At 30.6% G+C, this 20,967-nt stretch overlaps 1 protein-coding gene across 1 annotated transcript in view; it reads right to left on the minus strand.

Annotated features, from left to right (window-relative positions):
- The window catches only part of LOC143255773 (protein phosphatase 1G), a 35,517-nt gene extending 15,843 nt beyond the window's left edge, over positions 1-19,674 (minus strand). Inside the window, exons 1-4 of the mRNA XM_076511961.1 lie at positions 19,348-19,674; positions 17,634-17,703; positions 15,777-15,965; positions 6,599-7,409 (exon numbers count right to left, since the gene is read on the minus strand). Of these exons, the coding sequence (XP_076368076.1) occupies positions 6,599-7,409; positions 15,777-15,965; positions 17,634-17,703; positions 19,348-19,458 (1,181 nt within the window). The 5' untranslated portion in view covers positions 19,459-19,674. The remainder of the gene's footprint in view (positions 1-6,598; positions 7,410-15,776; positions 15,966-17,633; positions 17,704-19,347) is intronic.
- Positions 19,675-20,967: the final 1,293 nt, after the last annotated feature.

Below are 20,967 nucleotides of genomic sequence, written 5' to 3' on the forward strand. Positions count from 1 at the left end.
CACTCCAAGCACTTCTGAAGCAAAATTGGCTTGATGTTGGGTCATTACAGCTTGTGCTATGGTACGCTTGTCACAGAAGCCAAGTTCCCCCTTTGCAGAAGCAGAAGCTTTACAATAATTACATGAACTGACTACTCCCTTTAGTTGATGTTGTGCGTTGAAGTTAGAAGGGATCTTGTAGCAGTATATCATTCCTTTTAGGTCTTCTTACTTTTCCACACCAGATCTGGAAGGAATCTATAGATATGTCAGCCACTCCATCCCTTCAATGGTTTACTTGTCTGAAAGTTTTTTACTTTTCATACCCATGAAACAGAATGAAAACAAACTAGACTTTTGTTTTTAATCACTTACCACACATTAGTTAGTTAATATTTTAAGACACAGAGATCTGTTATTTATGTACAAAAGAGGTTAAAACTTTCAATTTAGGCTAAATCTGAAAAATGTTAATTTCATAATATTGAGGCCATAATTTAAGGGGAGCAGAATATTTCTTAATATAATATAATAATCTTAAGAATATTTCTCAGTAACTAACTTTTATTTACTTAATTCAAATTAAAATCTGGCTTGTAAAGCTAGATTTGTTTTTAAATATTAGTATTTATAAATACGTCATCTGACAACAGCACAGGACGTTACTAGACTTTGAAGTCTATAGAATCAAAAGTAATTCTGGTGAATTAGTTTCATTACTAGTGGAGTTTCTTTTTTTTCCTTTTCTTTTGTGCACCATACTTATTTAAAAGTGTTTAAACACTTCATACCCAATTACAATGTCACATCATAGTTGGTTTTACACCACAAAACAACATATAAGAGGTTATTCATAAGAGAAAACATGAATTCTGCTTTTTGAAAATATTACTAGAATGCTTCCTAGAAGTAGGTAAACTTATCTTTCAACACATCAATTGTAACAAGAAGGTTTTGTTCACAAATCAGTGTCGTTAATCAAAATTATCATTTATATAAATTATTTACATCTCAATGAAGCATTTTTTCAACACTAAAAGTATGGAAATTATGAAAACACAAGATTCATTATATGTATCAACTTCACAGACTTAAACTTTTACCTTTGCAACAGTGTTACCATCTATAATTTTTTATGTTAACACCCCCAAAAAAACAGTAAGAGATATGTAATCAACTAACTTTGAATAAAAATATTTATACAATATCATATTTATCACAACAGAAAACTTTAAACTGTTTAATTTTATAAAAATACCAACCTTAAACAACAATGCACACATGGTAAAAAAATACAGCTATAATAGAAATATTTTCTACACAATATAATTACCACACACGTGTGTGCGTGTGTCTGAATAAGCTAATTAAAATGCATATGGTAAAAAAATACAGCTATAATAGAAATATTTTCTGAATAAGCTAATTAAAAATGCATATCTGGCACTCTGAGAAAATATATTAGTTATTAATAATTTTAATACATTTCTAAATTCTACAAATTACCAAATGTTTATAAAAGCTTGTAACAGTGTAACATGAATAAAATGTTCTGGTGGTCAAATATTCAGAGAAAAAAAACTTATGTGCATTCACATATATACAAATTCATTATTTCTGGAAGGTATAAGGTTTTCTCCTAACATATTTGAAAACCCCACTCCAGATAAAAGAAGATGCCGATGAATGTCTGAGTGTATGCAAAAAGAAAATTTTTTCTAAATTTAGTATATGTTTGTATTGTACTGAGTTTGTAAACTTTTATGTCATTCTAATGAAATTTACAGCAATGAGAAGCAAACTACAGACTATCAGGTGAAAAGTCCAGCATGTTTATAAGACCACAATCAAGCATTCCTGTGCAGGGTATTTAACTTTAAAAGTCCACACACAGTAACAACAGTGTTTTAATTAGACACTTGAAAACTGCTGACAGAAGTATATAGATTGAAAATTAATGATCTCACTTTAGAAAGCAAAAAAGGTGAGCACACAAAGAGGCCTACACTACTTCTATAGTGTCATAGGAGCCATGTACTCCACTAATAAACACATATAACACACTCTGATAACAAAGCTCTCAAAACCACAAAAACAATTCATCCTTTATGCATGCATAAACTGTCAACTTTTTTTATTCCTTTTAAATGTTCATCTGAATACCCACAAGTAGGCATGAATTGTGCAGTGTATAGATGTAGACCAATCTTTAAAATAAAATAATAAAAACAGCACAATAATGTATCTAATGAAAAAGCTATGTTATGCTTCTATACCACTAAGATTCATTTTTTGAAGTCATGACTTTATTTAAAGTTGTCAGTTTTACTTTTACATGTTCTATTACCAATACATAAACATGAACAACAATTCAAGCATTATGCTATAAACCCACCTTTTCCCAGAGCATGCTTCAGATCCATGTTAAAACAAAAAAGTAAAATAATATAGAGTAGAACTGATTCAACCCCTTAACAAGGATAGAAATAATGAAATAAAATAATATTCACTCAAGGGAAAACTACCAGGAAAATTATATTCAATAAGTTCAATTTCATGGGTTGTAACTAAAAAAATATGGATGGACCATGCACTCCTGATCAGGAAAGCCAACTTAAAAGATGAAATTCCTCAAGATAAATTCCTTAGGAATGCAATATTCTGATCCATGTTTTAAAACTGAAATACAATGAGTACTGCCTTTTTCCATTTTTGAATGCATCATATGTTGCAACATTTTCAATTGTTAACCTTTTCACATCTATTTTCTTTCAGTTACATGTTATTACCTGGCTTATACCATGTAAGTGGTTTATTCATCCACAAAAATCACCTAATCATAGAGGAACAAACAGATAAACAGACTGTTCAAACAAAATATGTACTTTCAAATATGCATTTAGAACTGTAGTTTAAAAAGCATTTCAATCATTGGAAAACAATTTTCTTAAACTTCCTTTTAACAACCTTTATAATTGGGGTTTAAATAACTATACTTGTCATAAGACAATACAGTATTTGTTGACTCAGTCATTTATAATGGATATGGTGGACATAGTGTGATCAAACTTGTACACTCTTCTTGAAAATCCCTGAGAGAATAAGTAAAGAATACAAAATAATATGTCTAATACTGTCTTATGACAGGTATAATAAATTTAAGATTATGCTTTACCACCTTAGGAAAGACATTCACACAATAACAACTGCTATTAAGTTATAAATAGGTTAAAAATTACAACTTTGCATGTATATAAATTACTCTCTTAGATAACTGCCATCAAATCCAAATTTGCAGGTACAAGTTTGGAATGGAAAACCAAAGCTTTCTACTGGTGATAAATAAGTGCATAAAGTAAGAAAGCATGGCTCTGAAAACTACTTGGAAAGTTAAGCAAAAATGATCATGTTTTGCTGTCATGTGTTTGAAAACAAAATATTGATATCTCAGTAACTGGAAGAGTTATGCCATTAAAACTATATCTTAAGTTTTTTTGGTTGATTGTAAGGCATTTATTGGCATAAAGCAACTAGGCTATCTGCACCAAACAATCAGTAGAAAAACTAAAAGTAAAATATGTAAAAAGGAAAACAAAACAAAGGCCAACGGTCCTTAAAAATTTAAAAACACAACTCAGGTGATCATTTTCATCATCGCTAATGTCAGGAGTGAACCAATGGTAAAAATATGTATAAAATGGTGCCTTTGCTCCAAGTTGTAATGACGGTACAACAGTAAAACATGGGCTGTTGTGATTTGAGTGTCACACAGACCACACACTGGTGCATCAGTCCCAGATAAAAGAAAATGATGAGTTAAAAAACTGTGACCAATGCTTGGCCTCACCAGGACAACTTCCTCCTTCCAATCCTTGCAGAAGCAAAATGGCCAAAGAGCAACAGAAGGTTTGATCTGGAAAAGCTTGTTGTCATGTTGATAACTACAAATCGACTGTCAACTGCCACGGGCATGATAGCACCAGAGCAGACAGAGTTAGCTGCAGTATTGTGAGCTCATTCTCACAAATACCAATGTGGACCAGTATCCAGAAGAACTGGATAGAAATGGATGACAAGAGAAATGGTCAGTTGGTTTTGAATATCAACAAAAACAGGGTGAGAACTAACATGAATGATTCCAGGTCCAGTAGAGTTAAGCATGTTAGTATAAATAGTACAACTGCTGCCCTGCATAGCTTCTACATGATTCAGGGCAAATGAAATGACATACAACTTGGCAGGAACATAGAAACTGTAAAGTGGATTCTGTAAGCAACCACTAAACCACAACAAGCCATGACAGAGCCTACAGAGTCACCTGATTTTTCATGATACTCAATGAACAAATACTGGACTTGAAAAGTACAGAAAGCCCCAGATGGTGAATGAGGCCCAACACCTTCAAAGCTGAGGTTTTAGCAGAGCCAAAGATCAGAGACCTGCAGTCCAGTTTCAATCAAATAAAAGCATAATACATCTTTAGCATAGAACACTAACTTGTACACTTGTGATAACATCTATTGGAACACAATTTCACAAAAGTAAGAACTATGATGTCAAAAAGATAATATATAAAGTAGAAAAAGTAAATTTAGTTTATTTTCAGTTTTGCTAATTACAAATAATATAGCACAATGTATAATCAATAACTTGTATACCTTATTAAAAAGTAGAGAATGAAATAAAATTAGAAACATAACAATGTAAAAACACAGCAAATTTATATTCTACTTTACCACGAGTTTGCAGACAGACTTTGTAGCTTTTACCAGAATCTACAACACAATCAAACAAATCAAATGCAAACTGGGGCTAACAGGGAGATGTATTGTGCATTATGTTCAGTGTAGGGCATAGTTTATAGCTCACTGGATACGATATTGGCTCGATGGGATAAAAAGAGTTGTTATAAATGGAGTTCAGTCCAACTAAATATATCTTATAGATGAAGTACATCAGGACTCAACAACTGTGTTAGGCCCTTTGATCTGTTATATTAATGACATAAATGAAAGAGTGGTTAAAAGATTATTTAAATTTGCTGATCATATCAAACTTGTGTTACTGGTTGTATGGATGCTGCTGCTTTATAAAGGAATTTGGATACGATATTGGCTCGATGGGATAAAAAGAGTTGTTATAAATGGAGTTCAGTCCAACTAAATATATCTTATAGATGAAGTACATCAGGACTCAACAACTGTGTTAGGCCCTTTGATCTGTTATATTAATGACATAAATGAGTGGTTAAAAGATTATTTAAATTTGCTGATCATATCAAACTTGTGTTACTGGTTGTATGGATGCTGCTGCTTTATAAAGGAATTTGGATTATTTAGTAAATTTAGCAAATAAATAGCAGATAGCTTTAATTATAATAGATGCAAGTTAATGCACGTGGGATATTAATTCAAGTATAATTTCAACGAAATTAACCTTAACATTGTTGAGCACAAAAAAGATTTTGGTGATCTAAATGATCGTTCTCTTATGCTATTCACATAATGTGCTGTTGTTAATTGGAAGGCAAATAGGATTTTAAGTTGTATCTACAAAAATACTGAATACAAGTCTAGATATTAAAGTTTCACATTATGTTTCACAGTATCATGTTCAAGTCCTTATCTAAAGAACACTGAAATGTTAGAAAGGATTCAGAAGAAGGCTACTAGGATGACATCAGATGAACAGGTTGTCGCACAAGGATAGTTTAAAATCTCTGAAATTTTCTCTTGAGAAGAGACGAGTTTGAAAGAATCTAACCAAAGCATTTAAGATTGTTAAGAGAATTGAGAATGCTGATACACCACCTTTCATGTACTTAACAGAGAATGGTAGGACTACAGGACACAAATATATATTTTGGTAGGGTGAGAGTAATCTTTAGCTAAGTTTGCTTTCAAACATAGTGGGTGCAAGTTAAGGGAAGGCCTGCTAAAGATCTGATGGATACTGGCTGGCTTTGAGTGTTTTATTTTTATTCTAAAGTTTAATTCAGTGGATGTCTAAGTTACATTTACATGCACCTGAAACCCTTAAATCATGAGGTAACCAAGCCAAGCCAAGTTAACCCAAAACTAAAAACTTTAATTAATCAAAAAAACAATGAAAAGTTAAGAAGTCACTTGGCAATATTTGAATTACTTGAATAGTTAAAATGATGGATAGTGATAGTTGTTAACACTAATTTTGAGTATTTGCATAGCATTAATCAATTAAATCATACCCACTTTAAAAATACTGTTCAAGTCAGAAAATAGCTGTCATTGTAAAATTTCATAAACTAAATATTTCTCTTTTCATATTTTACAAGCAAGTAATCAAACACACTACCTGTTTATAACTCAAACAAGATACCTGTTAAGAACTGAATCATTTTTATTTATTACTCTTATAGAGCACTGGATAGTTTTTTCAGCAAAAATGATCAAATTTTGTTTGTTTTGTAATAAATTATCTTCCAAATATATTTTTTTCACAAATTACTTACATTTCTCTTGATTTTATGGTAGTTTTTGAAGATCTTTTCAAATTTATTATATTTACAGACACCACAATAATTTTCTTTTATAACTGTAGAAACTATTACCTTCCATTATTTCCTTTAACAATAAAATACCTTTCTGATTCCATGTATTCTTCATCCTCTTCATCATCATCAGAGCTTTCAGGTTCTTCACTTGAAAGATGCTGACTTTTACCTACACTAGAGTCACAGCCAGATCTCCCAGCCTCATTATTTGTGGTAGTGCATGAACTACCTTCATCTTCCAGATCAGTTAAGTTTAGCTTAGTGTCACCATTAGAACTGCTGCCAACAGAACCATTACCAATGCTATTTGTGCTACTACTACACGTCACTTCATTATCTCCACAATCATCTGTTTTATTAACCTTTAATTCTGATGTCCAATCTTTCTCAGAATAAGATTTCTTAGATGTAGAGTTTCCAGGTTCTTTAGTGTCCAGCTCATCTACTGAAGATGAGGGGCCATTACACTTGCTTTGAGCTTCATTACTAGTTCCTATATCTACCATATTGGCTTTCTTAGAAGATTCCCCAATGCTATCACACTCAGAACTACCAACTTTATCTTCTCCATTAAACAACTTATTTTTGAGATCCACGTCTGTTTTGTTAACTTTCTTCTCTCCTTCTCCATCTGATGATGAAACTCTGTTTTCAGTTTCAGTTGATGAGGTATCTTTTGAATTACATTCAAGTTCTTCCTGATCAACAGAGTTATCCTGAAGGTCATCATCTTCATCTGAAGAAGACTTCTTAGCACGTAACATAGGAGAACGTGGTTTATCATGGCTAATTCTTTTTATTTGTGGTGTTAACCTAAGTGGTAGACTTTTATAACGAGCAAGAAGGTCTTCCAGGGGCATTACTGCTTCTTCATGTAAGGCTTCTGTGTCATCTGGCTCTTGGGTATGAAAATAATAAATACTATAATTAATGAGAATCTTTGATTTCTTCAAATTTCATAAGACATATAAAACTACTTAATTTAATATTACAACTAGAGAAAGTTATTGTAAAATTTAAACCACTACAATCTACTTTTCTGTTTAAAAATATTCTTTTAATGCTATCATTACAGATAAAGGACTTTGTCATCATGTTTGTTGACTTGTAATCAAAATTTTACTGAAATACTATTTAACAAATTTATACCAGTAAGTTTGATATCAAATTACAGATTATAATTCAAATTTTAGTACTATATATCTTAGGTAATTTCTTAATGTTATGAAATTTAAGCTATATAGGTTAAATAAGTGTTTTCATGTTATAATTTTTCACATTCCAGAATGAAAAACATAATTTATGTTTATGTTTTTACAGTGGTTTCAAAATAGATCAAGTTGACATATCCCATGTAGTTAGGATGGAGAAAAATAAACAAAATATAGAGCTTTACTGAAAACAAACATCTGAAATGTATTTAGGAGGTTTTAGAGATTTTAGAGATATTCGAGATTTTTGGGATGAAGAATAGTTTTTTAATCATGACATGAAAATCACTTTGCACTTGGATTAACAAAACAGACTCAACATTTTCAAAACAAATCTTTAGTAAAAAATATGATATTCTGTGTACAAAAGACTTGCAATCTTTACTAAAAAGTCCACCAAATTTTATGAAGATACACATACTACATCAAAAGTTATAGTATAAACACTTATCTTATACATATATTATACTGAGTACATTTTGAAAGGGTTACAAATCACATTAAATCAAGGACTTAGAAATAATGAACACTGCTAACACAAGAATCCATCACTCAAATTTAACAATTAAATTAATTCTTCTAATTACTTAGTGTTCAATTATAGCAATGACTAACATTTAATGATTAAAAATGCAGTAAACTTTACTGTTATTTCAATTTTCCCTACTTTCAGTTTATTTTTCCAAGCAATATGCCACATTACTTGTTTCCAAAAGTAATACAAGCCATTTGTGAAGCATTTTAACTTGTTCACTACTTTCACTAACACTTAATTGCAATAATACACTATAAAAATGGGATAAAAATGCTTCTGTAAACCAATGCAAGGGGAAAGAAAAACTTTGTTAAATAAAAAAAAATATGAAATATAATTAAGTTAGTATCATACTGCAAATAATTAGGTGATAAATACAACACCTTTTATGCCCAAAACATTACAATGAACTAACATGAAAAAACATTTTATCCATTAACATAACTACATAAAATACAATTACTGAATGCAGTCTCAAAATTACACTGGAGGCTGTTATATTAACTGAATTATGAGCAATAGAAAACAAAATGTCAAAAAGTCCCAATACAAAATCTACTGCATGACTATTATACAAGTTTTAATCACCTATGACCTTCTTTTATAAACTCATCCACAATCTTTCATTATGTTAGAATTACCAAATACTGTAAGAGAAATCATATATATATATATCAAATATTCAAAAGGTCAGTATATGTCCACACCGTGGTAAAAGCCTCACCTGTTTGTCCAATGTTCACATCTCTTGTATACAATCCTGTTTTTCAAACACATATTGATAATTCTATCTGACACTCGCTGCTGAATTATTTATAACCAAAAGAAAATTTCTGCTTTACAAAGTCCCTTATTAGGCTAATTTGTTCAGGTACCAGGTTTAATTTCAGTTCCATTGTTTGCTGTTTGGCTTGATCAGGTAACAAATCTTTTAAAAATTATTTCAGCTCAGTTACAAAGGCAGTTAAATTATTATATCTTGAGGATATTCTACTTTATGTTTATCAATCATGGTTTGGAGACTACTAAAATAATTACAAAAAAATAAGCCAATAGTCCTTTATTTACTGATAAAAGAAAGAATTCAAAAGAAATTTATTTTTCAGTTATTATAAATGCAAATATGTCTAAAACAAAAACGTATTGTAACACTCTTAACGCAAATCCATACTGAAAGGCATTACTGTAATTTGACCATAGGGTGCTTATAGCTTGATGACGTCCTTACAAAAACTATTCAGCTGTGATAAACTATTTTTAGCATAATCTGAAATTGTACATGTGTAGCTGTATAGAAATAAAGCAAAATGAATTCAGATTTAAAAAGTGTATTAGCTTTGGCTGTAAGAATAAAGGTGTGGTTGTCTATTACAAAATGCAGTCATTCCAGAAAAAAAGGAAGAGACCAAGTTATATTCATTTTGTATTTGTTAACTTTACATTTTACCATACATTAATAATTTCACTACAATTAATGTTAAAGTGGAAAATATAAAAGTATAGTTTTACAATCAAACTTATTCAATAAATTCAAATCTTTAGTAAAAAAAAATTTTAATCAAAAATTTGGATATTTTGCATACAACATACAAGTAATATTTACTAAAAGCCTTCCAAATTTTGCAAAAATGTACTACTATTAGATATAAATCTAGATGTTGCTCCAATGAATTAACTGTGTGCACATAATTTTATACACATTAATACCTCAAAATTCTTTGATTACTGATATTTCTGGTTTTTTTTTCTAATTCTGCCATGTCAAAAACTTAAACAGTTGTATGTTAAACAAACAAAAACATCACAAGTTAAGCTGCATTTATACAGCTAGAAGTTTAAAATAACTAATACTTTTACATTTAAGGCCTGAAAGGAACGGTGAAACAGTGAAAGACATACAAGTGCTGAAAAATCAATAAATCGAGTAACTTACTAGAATATGTTTAAGCAGCACGTGGTGATAGTCAGACTTTTGTTGTCAGTTTTCAGTGCTTCATACATACAATGTATATGTAGTAGAGATAGTCATAATTAATCTGGAGTCCTGTTTGTGTAAATAGGTCAAAGACTTAACAACGTTACATGCTGTTAATTTATTACATTATGCATGTTTAGTAACTTATGATCAACACAGTGAAATGAGCAAGCCATCAGCATTTCATCTGAGTGAATAGATCATTCTAGTAAATTTGAACACAATGAAAGAAGCAAGTTCTTCAGCAACCAACATTTTACTGAGTGAATAACAAATACTAACTTATTGTAATGTTTTTTTCTTAAAGCAATCCTTCCATGAGTTAACATAGTCATGCATGTAACAAATTTTTGCAATCCACAAAAAAATGGCCTCTAAGCAGATAGTTAAGGAAATAACATATACTAAAATATATTTAAGATTTATTATACAATTCAATATTATATTTTAAATTCATTTGCTAATTATATGTATGAATTTACCCAAGTTTTATTACATAAAATGTAATTTACATGCATAGAGCAGGCCAATTAATTTGAAAAAATCAACTACTTATAAGCACCAATTAGTCATGCAGATTATCAATTAATCAAAACTAAATTTAATTAATATCATGAAGATAATAAACTAATCAAAATTAGCATTTTCAATTTTCCAAATTATCCAGTGATAAAAATAATGCCATTATGGTTTTTTTTTTATTACATTTGATTAATCAAAGTTTGTTCAGCTTAAGATGAGGAACATCATAACTACCTGAAAAATCAACTAATTGAATTTAGGATTTCTGATTATTACTCTTTTAGATTATTCCAATTATTCAAGTATTCCAAATATCACCATTGTATTTGTTTAAACACTGAGCTATACAAAGGGGTATCTACACTCTGAGAACCACAGGTATTGAAATAATTTTTGGAGTTGCAAGATTTTTTTTAGTTACCTTATGTGAGAATATTTAATCATTTGAATATGACTGATTAATGAATCTAATGGTCATTCTCTTAGCAAATCGTACTAATCACCCAGGTTTATAAAATATAGTTACATATGCCACAAACAATTTTCAGCATTATATATACAAGTTCTAGAACAAGAGTTATGTTTTAACAAACCAAAAGTATGCACATAATACCAAATTATTTTCATAATACTATACAGTTGTGAATAATCATACATGTATTTTTTTATCTTCAGGCACTATTCCACCCTGTGTGGTACTTGTTTGGAACTGTGAAATTATTAAATTTTGACTGAGACTGGGGAATCTGCCAGTATTGCTTACTTGAGAGAAATCTCCCTTCTCCAGCAAATCTGCAAGAGAGCATCACTAATGTTAGTCATTGTGAGTCAATCAAGTGCAGACTAGGCTGTAATTATAGCACTCTGTGGCCTGTCAAGAGCAGTATCATAAAGCTGTATATAAGCTTTGGCTTATTCAAAACTCAAAGTAGAAGCATTTCATTGAATTTAAGGAAAATTGGCAGGTTAGCAGTCCGTAACAAGCTAGTGTGCCTTATGGTTGACAAAATTAATATTACAGTGTTTATTGTATTACCAGTGAAAACTGAATTTTAAAAAACACTTGAGCACATTACTTGCTCCCTTGCCTTTCGAAGGTAAACTAAAGTATAGAGGAAGAAAACCTTCCATTTTCCACTGTGTAATACTATTAGAAATTTGTAATTTGTCTACCCTATACTATTATTCAGAACTGTATAGTAATTACTCTCAAAGAGACTCCAATTTTTGGCAAGAAATCAATTTTTTTGTGATATTTGACAATTTTTGTTAAAAATAAATTAAAAAATAACTGCTTGAAAATAAATCAAACTGAGCTTTAGCCTTTAGGTATGTTTATAGCAGCATGTATATATGTAAATCATTAGTATTTTAAAGTAGTTTAGTTTACAAATAAGTATTTTATTATCTATTTACCCATGTCTCCAAATATGTTCATTTTTTCAACAATAAGAAAATTACAATCTCACTCTGGTTAATGATTCAAAATCAAGAACAGCAGAATACAGCTTTACTAGCTTTGCTGTAACAGAAAAAACAATTCTCCCACCAATGAAAAGTTGAGTACATATGGTAGCAACAGGAAGAGCTTAAGATTTTGTAATCATGAAGTAATAATAATAATAATAAATTAGAACAGAAACCCTAATTTTGATTAGTTGTTTATTTTTGTGAGTTGCAATGCTAATCAAACAAGCTGTAAACTTAAATGAATACAAAATAACTGAGAAATAATAATGGTTACTTTTTCAACTACTTCAATAGTTGGAATAATCACAAACAGAAATAAATAAAAATGCTATTCTTTATTAATTATTTTGTGACTAACTGATTTAACCTTAATTTCATAAATCAGTTATTTTACAAGACATTCAATGTAACCATTGCTCCTGGGTAAACAAATATTAATCACACCAATCTCCCAGCTGTAGTATGTATCTACAACTAACAAGCAAACTTTTACTATAGTTTTTTCTTCACTATTTCTACTGAATGGAAATTCAAGTTCAAATAGATATAAATCCACAACTAGTAGAACTGGATTTGTTAGAAAGCAGGTTTCTCAAATTGCACATGTATTGTCAAGTGAAGAATACAAAACATCTGAGAATTTGTTATGAAACAATGGTAAAATCTGTAAGATTACCTTCAACATTTATTTTTCTTTACACAAAGCATTATAGTACCAGAACTGTTAAATGATCTTGAAACTGTTGATGAAAGACTAATTTTATCAATAGGAAGACATGTGTAAAGATTATTAGAATCCAAAGCTTCTATTGTTCTAACCTTAAAGCTTTTATACTCAATGAAAATGAACAGATGAATACAAGTGCTTTAAAATATTACAGTATCAGAGATGCCAACCATTACGATTTGAGCTCAATCATTATGATTTTGGTGTATAAATTATGACTGATGCTCATACAGACAAATATTATGACTTGTTGCAACTTCCAAATTATTATATATTATATAGGCCTATACAATAAAGTGATAAATTGTTCCCCCAGGGCTTGAAAGGGGTGAAAAGAAAATTTCTAGTGAGATACAAATAAATTTTGATAATAAATAAAAGACATAGTCCAAATGGCTGCTTGCGATAATCATGTTTGTGCTTGAAATAATAAAAATATTTGTATCTCCGACGTCTACCAATAGTTTGAGTGCAGTGCTTCTCCACACTGGGTACATGGGGGAATCCATAATTGCGTTCACTAGATTGTCTTGTTTCTTGCAAATCTAAAAGGACTAAAACTGAATCAAAACTTTAGGAGAGTATAGTGCAAAATATCCAGTCATTGCATCAAAAGTCAGTGACAGTCATGCGTTTTATACAGTTTGTCACATCAATTTTTCTGTGGCGCATGGCAGGATAAACGATTATTTCAGACATACAAAATCGGCATCTCACCAACAAAAAGGCTGAGGAGTAGAAAAAGGATGCAGATAATGACATTTATGAGTAAGAATTCAGAATATGAAACCATAAATGCAGAATTGATGTTCATGCAATTCGTCAATGCTCAAAATTTACCCCTAGCTGTAGCTGATCATGCAGGACATCTATTCAGAAAAATGTTCCCAGACTCTGATATAACAAAAAAATATGGCTGTGCTAGAATCAAAACTACAGCCATTGTACAAATGTTGGGTTGTGGAGATGACAAAATGATTTCAAGTACACTTATTAACAGTGTTTACAATTTAGCCACAGATGAATCCACAGACATGGATGACTCAAAATTTTATCCAGTGGTTGTATGGTATCTTGACCCTTTGCTTGGGAAAATAGTTTGTTCTCATTTGACAATGGTGGAATGGAAAGAAGCTTCAACAGAAGAGAATATTTTCAAGCTTTTGGACCACAAACTGACAAATAGGAAAATTCCATGGGAAAACTATCTTAGTTTTTTTTCAGACAATGCCTCAGTTATGTTTGGTATAGGTAAAGGTGTGATGGGACACATCTCAAGATGACAACCAAGCATTTACTTCATGGGCTGTGCCTGTCACCTCATGAATATTGCTGGCCAGGAAGCTTCCAGAGAACTGCCCTGCTCAGTTTCTGATATATTGATAGATATCTACCATTTTCTGGACAAAAGTGCTACAGAACACATTATTTCAAAGAGTTTCAATGATTGTATGACAAAGAAACAAGAAAAATTCTACAACTTGTTAACACAAGATGGCTATAATATGGGGTGTACCTCAACAGAATATTAGACACGTGGAAGCCATTGAAGAAGTATTTTCACTGTGAAAAGGAAAATCTAGATTCAAAAGAATCTAAACGTGCAGCTCAGTCAGACAGCAAGACTTTAACAGTCAGGATATCCTCTCATCCACACAGGGACACAAGACAACAGTTTCCAAAAGCAGACAAAGAAACATTTGATATAACTCAATATATGTTTAGGCAGTCTGACCTTGAACTAAAGAAGAGAATCAATGAAAAAAGAAAAGAAAACAAAAGCTAGCAAGGAAGTAACCAAAAAATGTGATGTGCAGAGCAAGCTAGATAAGTTAACAGTTTTCTTGGACAAAAAATGAACTTATTTTGTCTTTTTCTTTAGTCTGCAATTCCTCTATTTGAGTAAGCTTGGACAAAAAATGAACTTATTTTGTCTTTTCCTAAATGATGAACTTTTCATGCAAAGGTTGCTGATCCAAAACTGAAAGTCGGCAGTCTGCAATTCCTCTAAATAAAGATTATTTAGCTAATCCTTTAATAAGGGTACTTTTAAATTCTCTTTTTAACAACTTTTATGTAATACTTTATCAAATAATTCAACAACTACTTTTAGTTTCAATGAATTTCAAGACATTCTCAAAATTGAAGACTTTTCCATTAACTGAGTTTGGTAAAAAATTATATTCATAGTGTTACATTTTGTTTACACATAAAGATAAAATTTATCTGATTTTTACACTTTGTATGTTTTTTGGAGAAAACTAACAAAGTCCCTTAATCAAGAATTCAAAATTGCACAGCCATACTGTAATACAATTACTGTTTTTGCTGATTAAAATTTCTTTCTTTGTTTTTATCTGGAAGTTTATCTAATTTTTAACACATACAAGAGTTTTGTTATGAATCTGATCACTGATAAAGGTCATAATTTAAAAAATAAATGGTGAAGTTAGGAACTTTTCTCAATGCATGGGCTCATTCTTAGTTAATTTGGCACTGGATGGAAAGATTTATAAAACTAAGATTCTCTAGATTAACCCTAATATATAACAGTACAGTATTATTTTATATAAAGTAAATCAAAAGAACAAAAAAATAATCATTTTTTTTCTCTAAAAAATGCTAATAGATAATCATTTTAAAAATTATATATTTTGGTCATAGCACAAAGAAGTTTGTCTAAAAAAATCAAAATCAAACTATACCTCCAAGTGCTCTTTCACCACAACAGGCTGCTCAGACTACAAGGTCAAATATGTTACTGAAAATTATTATAAATTAAAGTGAAGAAGACACTTTGGAAATGATAAAAAATAAGCACTTGCCAGAATCTGATGCATCACTAACTCCTGCGATATGTTTCAACTCTGAAACAACTTCTGGCTCAGTCAGAGTAGCATCAAACTTTAGGAAGGCATCTTCTAGTGCATGTGCTATGTTACCATTAGAATACTCTGGAACAGACCGAAGGTATTCTGGAAAGTGCATGGAACAGTACTTAGCTACCTCTGCTCCTACAAAGAAATAAACAAAACAAGAAAAAATTTTAATTTAATAGGCAAGTTCCACTTTTTTCACTAATATACTGTTCTGCACAATAGCAGGTTATCTGAGTAAGCAGATACCTTATATACATACAAACATCAGTTCTTTCTGACATTAGTATTTCTGAACTATACTGAACAATTCAATAACTTTACTTACTTATTAGATCTAGCTCTACAATGGATGAAAGCATACAATCACAATCACTGAAACTGTTTACAGATAAAATATTTTGGCATCAAATAGTATAAAAATATCAACTTTATGCATAGTGAAAAACTTGATATCAAACCCTTTACAATTTAAAAATGCCCAGTTATGTTAAAACAATAACGTAGCAAAACTACTAGTAGCAGGTCTCATAGAATTATAGTGTCTGACCACAGAAGCACAAAGGCAAAGCTGCAGTTGGGAATATATACATCAACCATAAATAAAATTCTAAATTACTGAACACCAAAAACCAAATGAAAAATGTCTACTTTTTATCTTTGGTGGAAAAATTTAGTGGTCATCATAATTTTATCATAGCAAATTTACAATTAGTGGGAACATGGTTACCTTGAAATAAACAGTACAGACTAAGCATGTAATAGTAATGTAGACATTTCTCAAGAAAATATGCATCTAGATCCAAAGAAACTGCCCAGATTAATGTAGAGCACTATTGTTTGAAAGCACACAAACAAAACTTTAAATCTATAAATAAATATTTTCAACCATTGATTTGTAGAAACAAAAACATACAATAAATTGTGTGGTTTGTATTATATAATGCCTACTCACATCTAACCAATAACATGTCAAAAAACAATAAATTGAAATTGTAAGCAGACAAAACATTCTGCTTTAAGTCACATCACTGGGCATAAACAGAGGTTATATAATCTTAGCAACAATTGATTTACATAATATCATTGGAAGTAAACAGAAATATTAACTTGGGAAATCTGCTACATGTCATATTGTAGTTTTGTTGACTTAGAAAAGAAGATAGTGACAATACATTACTCTTTTACTTTCATAGGAACATACAGAACCCAGACTTCTTTTTTAACATCTAGTTCTTGATCACTTTAATTTCATTTATCAATAACACAAATTCATATATATGGGGTTTTCAATTGACATTTTATTAATAGTTCATTTTATCTTCCTTTGACACAATGTCAAGTTATCCAATCACTGATATTTTGTTAACATTGTTCTAATAAGACAGTTGCATGCTGTGAAAAGTCAATTCACAGAAATGATCAACTGTTCATTAATAATTAACTACATAATTACAGTGTAAATCTACTAATTTTTGACAGTGGATTCTAAAGGTGTTATATTCTCTTTTCAAAAATGAACAAAACCATCTAATACAAGATTAAAAAAGGAACAGACATAATAACACCTTTAGAATCCACTGTCAAAAATTAGTAGATTTACACTGTAATTATGTAGTTAATTATTAATGAACAGTTGATCATTTCTGTGAATTGACTTTTCACAGCATGCAACTGTCTTATTAGAACAATGTTAACAAAATATCAGTGATTGGATAACTTGACATTGTGTCAAAGGAAAATAAAAGGAACAGACATAATCACGTTCAACAATTACTTGCTAAGCATGCCATAACAGTATCTCACCTCCATGGCCATCATAGACAGCAAAAAATGAAGTGTTTTCATCATAATTAATAATGCAGTTGTGAGCATCCTGCAAATAAATAAATAAATATATATATAATAAAAAATTGGCAAGAAAACCCACTAAAATTCATACAAAAACAAACAATTCGCATATCAATATTGTGAAAATCTTAGCTTGAAAAATTCTCTCAGCCAAGTCCAGAAGTAATTTTCACTAGGACACATTTCTGTTTTGGTTAATTATTAAAAAAATTTGTATATCTTTTATAAAATACTTTAAAGACTTTTTATACATGATTTAAAATCTGATGCAAGGTTATGTGCTGTTACTCTTTTTGAACCTTACTAATAGATTATCAGTTTAAGAACATTTATCTGTTGATCCAGATAGGCAACATTTAGCCTATATCAATTATCCACAAAAAAAACCCTAAAGTTTAATTATTGGGCTGATATTGTTCATTCTTTCAGACAATGTTTACATATTACACCTTTTCATTTCTGATGCATACACTAATAATTTAATAGTGCTGTAATTTTGACCATAGTCATAGCAACAATTGAGCACAACTACAACAAATTACAAGGTTATATCAAATTCAGAATATTTTTTTTCGAGTAGAATCACAATGAATATGTTTGGTAAAAGAGAAAACCCACAATTTTTTTTTTGCAAGAAGAAGACATTTCCAAAAATTATTCCAAATATCCTACTATTCAAAACTTTCATCACTGTAGACAAAGCCATACAAATTAACTACAGAAAGTGCATAACTGTCGTACAAAAGAAAAACTTCAAAAAAGCCAGAACTAATTAAAATGACATCAATAACAAGTTTGGTATTAACCACATAGATACAGGTGTACATAAGCCACTGTAATAAGCTTGCATGTACTCTTCTTGATAATTTTATGTACTACTGAGACTGAATAAGAACATGTCATAACAAATGGGTCAAGGAACTACCTTCATTATTTGGTTATTGACTGGTTCTTGATTTTAAAAAATCACTAAAAAAAAAGCCTTAAATAATGCAGCAATTATGTTGCAGAATGACTTCACGATGAATGTTGGTTATTGTATCAAACAGGACTTGATTTATCACTTGACATGTCACTAGAAATTGATTACAATGATTAAACATTATATGAAAAAATTAAGAAATACTAAATATGAATTTATACAATAAATTTGTAACGTGTAATTTCAGTATATTTTCAAATATAATCCATGCAAATCGATACATCCATTATTTTCAAAGGCTAATTAAATGACAAATAGTATTAAAATCCCTATGGTTTCATAAAATTAAACAACGAAAATTAACTAAGAGCAATCTGAACTATTTTATAAATGTTAAAGAAAAAGACGATCAATAAGAATATTGTTGTGGTAATGTTAACTTATTATCATTAACAGCTTCCAAATTTAAATTTAACGAGTTTATTTCACGGTTTCATTTGATAACACTATTAACAGTTTCGATCTTTCATCACATATTTCATTTTCAACAATTCAAGATAATTCAGTTTTCTTGTCAATAATAGTAATAAAAACTATAATTTATTTTGAAGATCAGCTGCTATAAATCTTATTTTAAATGTATGCAATTGTTATTAAGTATTAACTGACAAGGACTTCAAAAAATTAGACCACTAAGCCTAACTATCGGAAAAAGGCCTAAAGGTGGAACAGACTAAATGCAAGTACCTCTTGAGAAACCCGCCATCCTTGCATTGACGAAGCGCCATAAGACAATCTTGGTGACGTCTCATTCGTGGATATTTTCTCTGTAACGGGCTCTGATAAATAAGCGCCCATTTCTTCAAAATTGTAGTTTGATAAATTCTATATGTTTCAGAAAAATTGGCAAAACTATGTCACCAAAGAGAGAAAAAAAAGAAAAAAAGTCAACAGATAGATTAAACACAAGTCGTTTTCTTCACTATAGTGTAACACAAATCTCCGATCGTTCCACGTGCCCCTTTACGGCGCGCTACCGGCATGTGAGAAAACCTGAACTATGTGCTAAAAAAAGTGCTTGTAAAAAAATCAAAACTACATGGAAACTCACACTAAATGTATAAAATAGTTGGTAAAATATGCTTCTCTTGAGGTCTTATATGAATTGAATAGTTTTAACACGTGAAATTTTAAATATATAAACAAAAAATGTGAATGCTTTCGAAATCATGTATTTATAATACAGATATAATTAAAATTGATAGTGACATGTTATTCATAATACAAACGAAATTTCAAAAGCACAACACAGTTCCTTAATGCTCATAATTACATCATACTAAAGTTTTGTGGAGTATCAAAGATTAATAAAAGAAATCATGGACAGTTCTATAATGTTGTTGAAAGAGGGAGATAGGGACAATTCAATGTTTTTAAGATCGTGGTTGCGATGATATTTTTTAAATAACTTATGTCAGTTGTTAAGTTTGCACATTGATGAGTTCAACGAGAACTCCAACTTTGGTTGACCCAAAGCCTAGTCACAGAATTGCTTGGCTAGTGGTGGGCTGGACACTGTTGAAGATGAGGATCCTATAATGATGATGGCCAGTAATACGTTTAAAGGTGTTTTGACCATTTTCAAGTCTACCTGCTGTATCAGTGGTTGATCATTCAGATGTTGGTAACACTACTGACCATATTTTGCGATGGGAAGATCTTCTGGTGAGAAAGATACTGTATTCTCTGACTAGGCGTTTCACAATACTTGGGCAAGATCCTGAAGTCATCTTTGGCTCTTCATTGACCACCACTGGCTTAGAAAGTTGGACAGTCACCATAGGTTTGGCTGTAGACAAACTCAGCATAGATATTTGGAGTTGATAAACAGTATGGTGTGATAGGTCGAGAAATTCTGAACCAGCACAGGCAGCAGACTAAGCAAAATACTGCATCTCAAATGTGTTGGTCAGCAACATATTTTTATCCATAGGTTCCGCTGAGTAGAAGGTGATGTAGACCTTTTGGGAACACCAAGATAAGTCTTCAGTTTACCAAGGTCTGATTATTTTTCTCCATTCTAATACTGCGAGGTAAGACATAATTAATCAGCAACAAAACTTAGTTAACTAACAAATTAGGCATAACGGTTAAGAACTTGATCTTAAATGAAAGAATCAAGACTGAATGGTAAGGTCAATCAAATTATGATTAGTCATAAGTTTAGTTAAAAGTGTAGATTTAGATTTACATGGAAGTATGAAATAATAAAACTAACACAGAGTTCAAGTAATATTACAACAGTCATACGTGTATTCACATGTAGAAAATGTACCCCTGTACTGGTAAACTGTCCAGTCCCTTAAT

This window comes from Tachypleus tridentatus, chromosome 7 (genome assembly GCF_004210375.1).
Source record: "Tachypleus tridentatus isolate NWPU-2018 chromosome 7, ASM421037v1, whole genome shotgun sequence".
In the NCBI taxonomy this organism is placed as follows: Eukaryota; Metazoa; Arthropoda; class Merostomata; order Xiphosura; family Limulidae; genus Tachypleus; species Tachypleus tridentatus.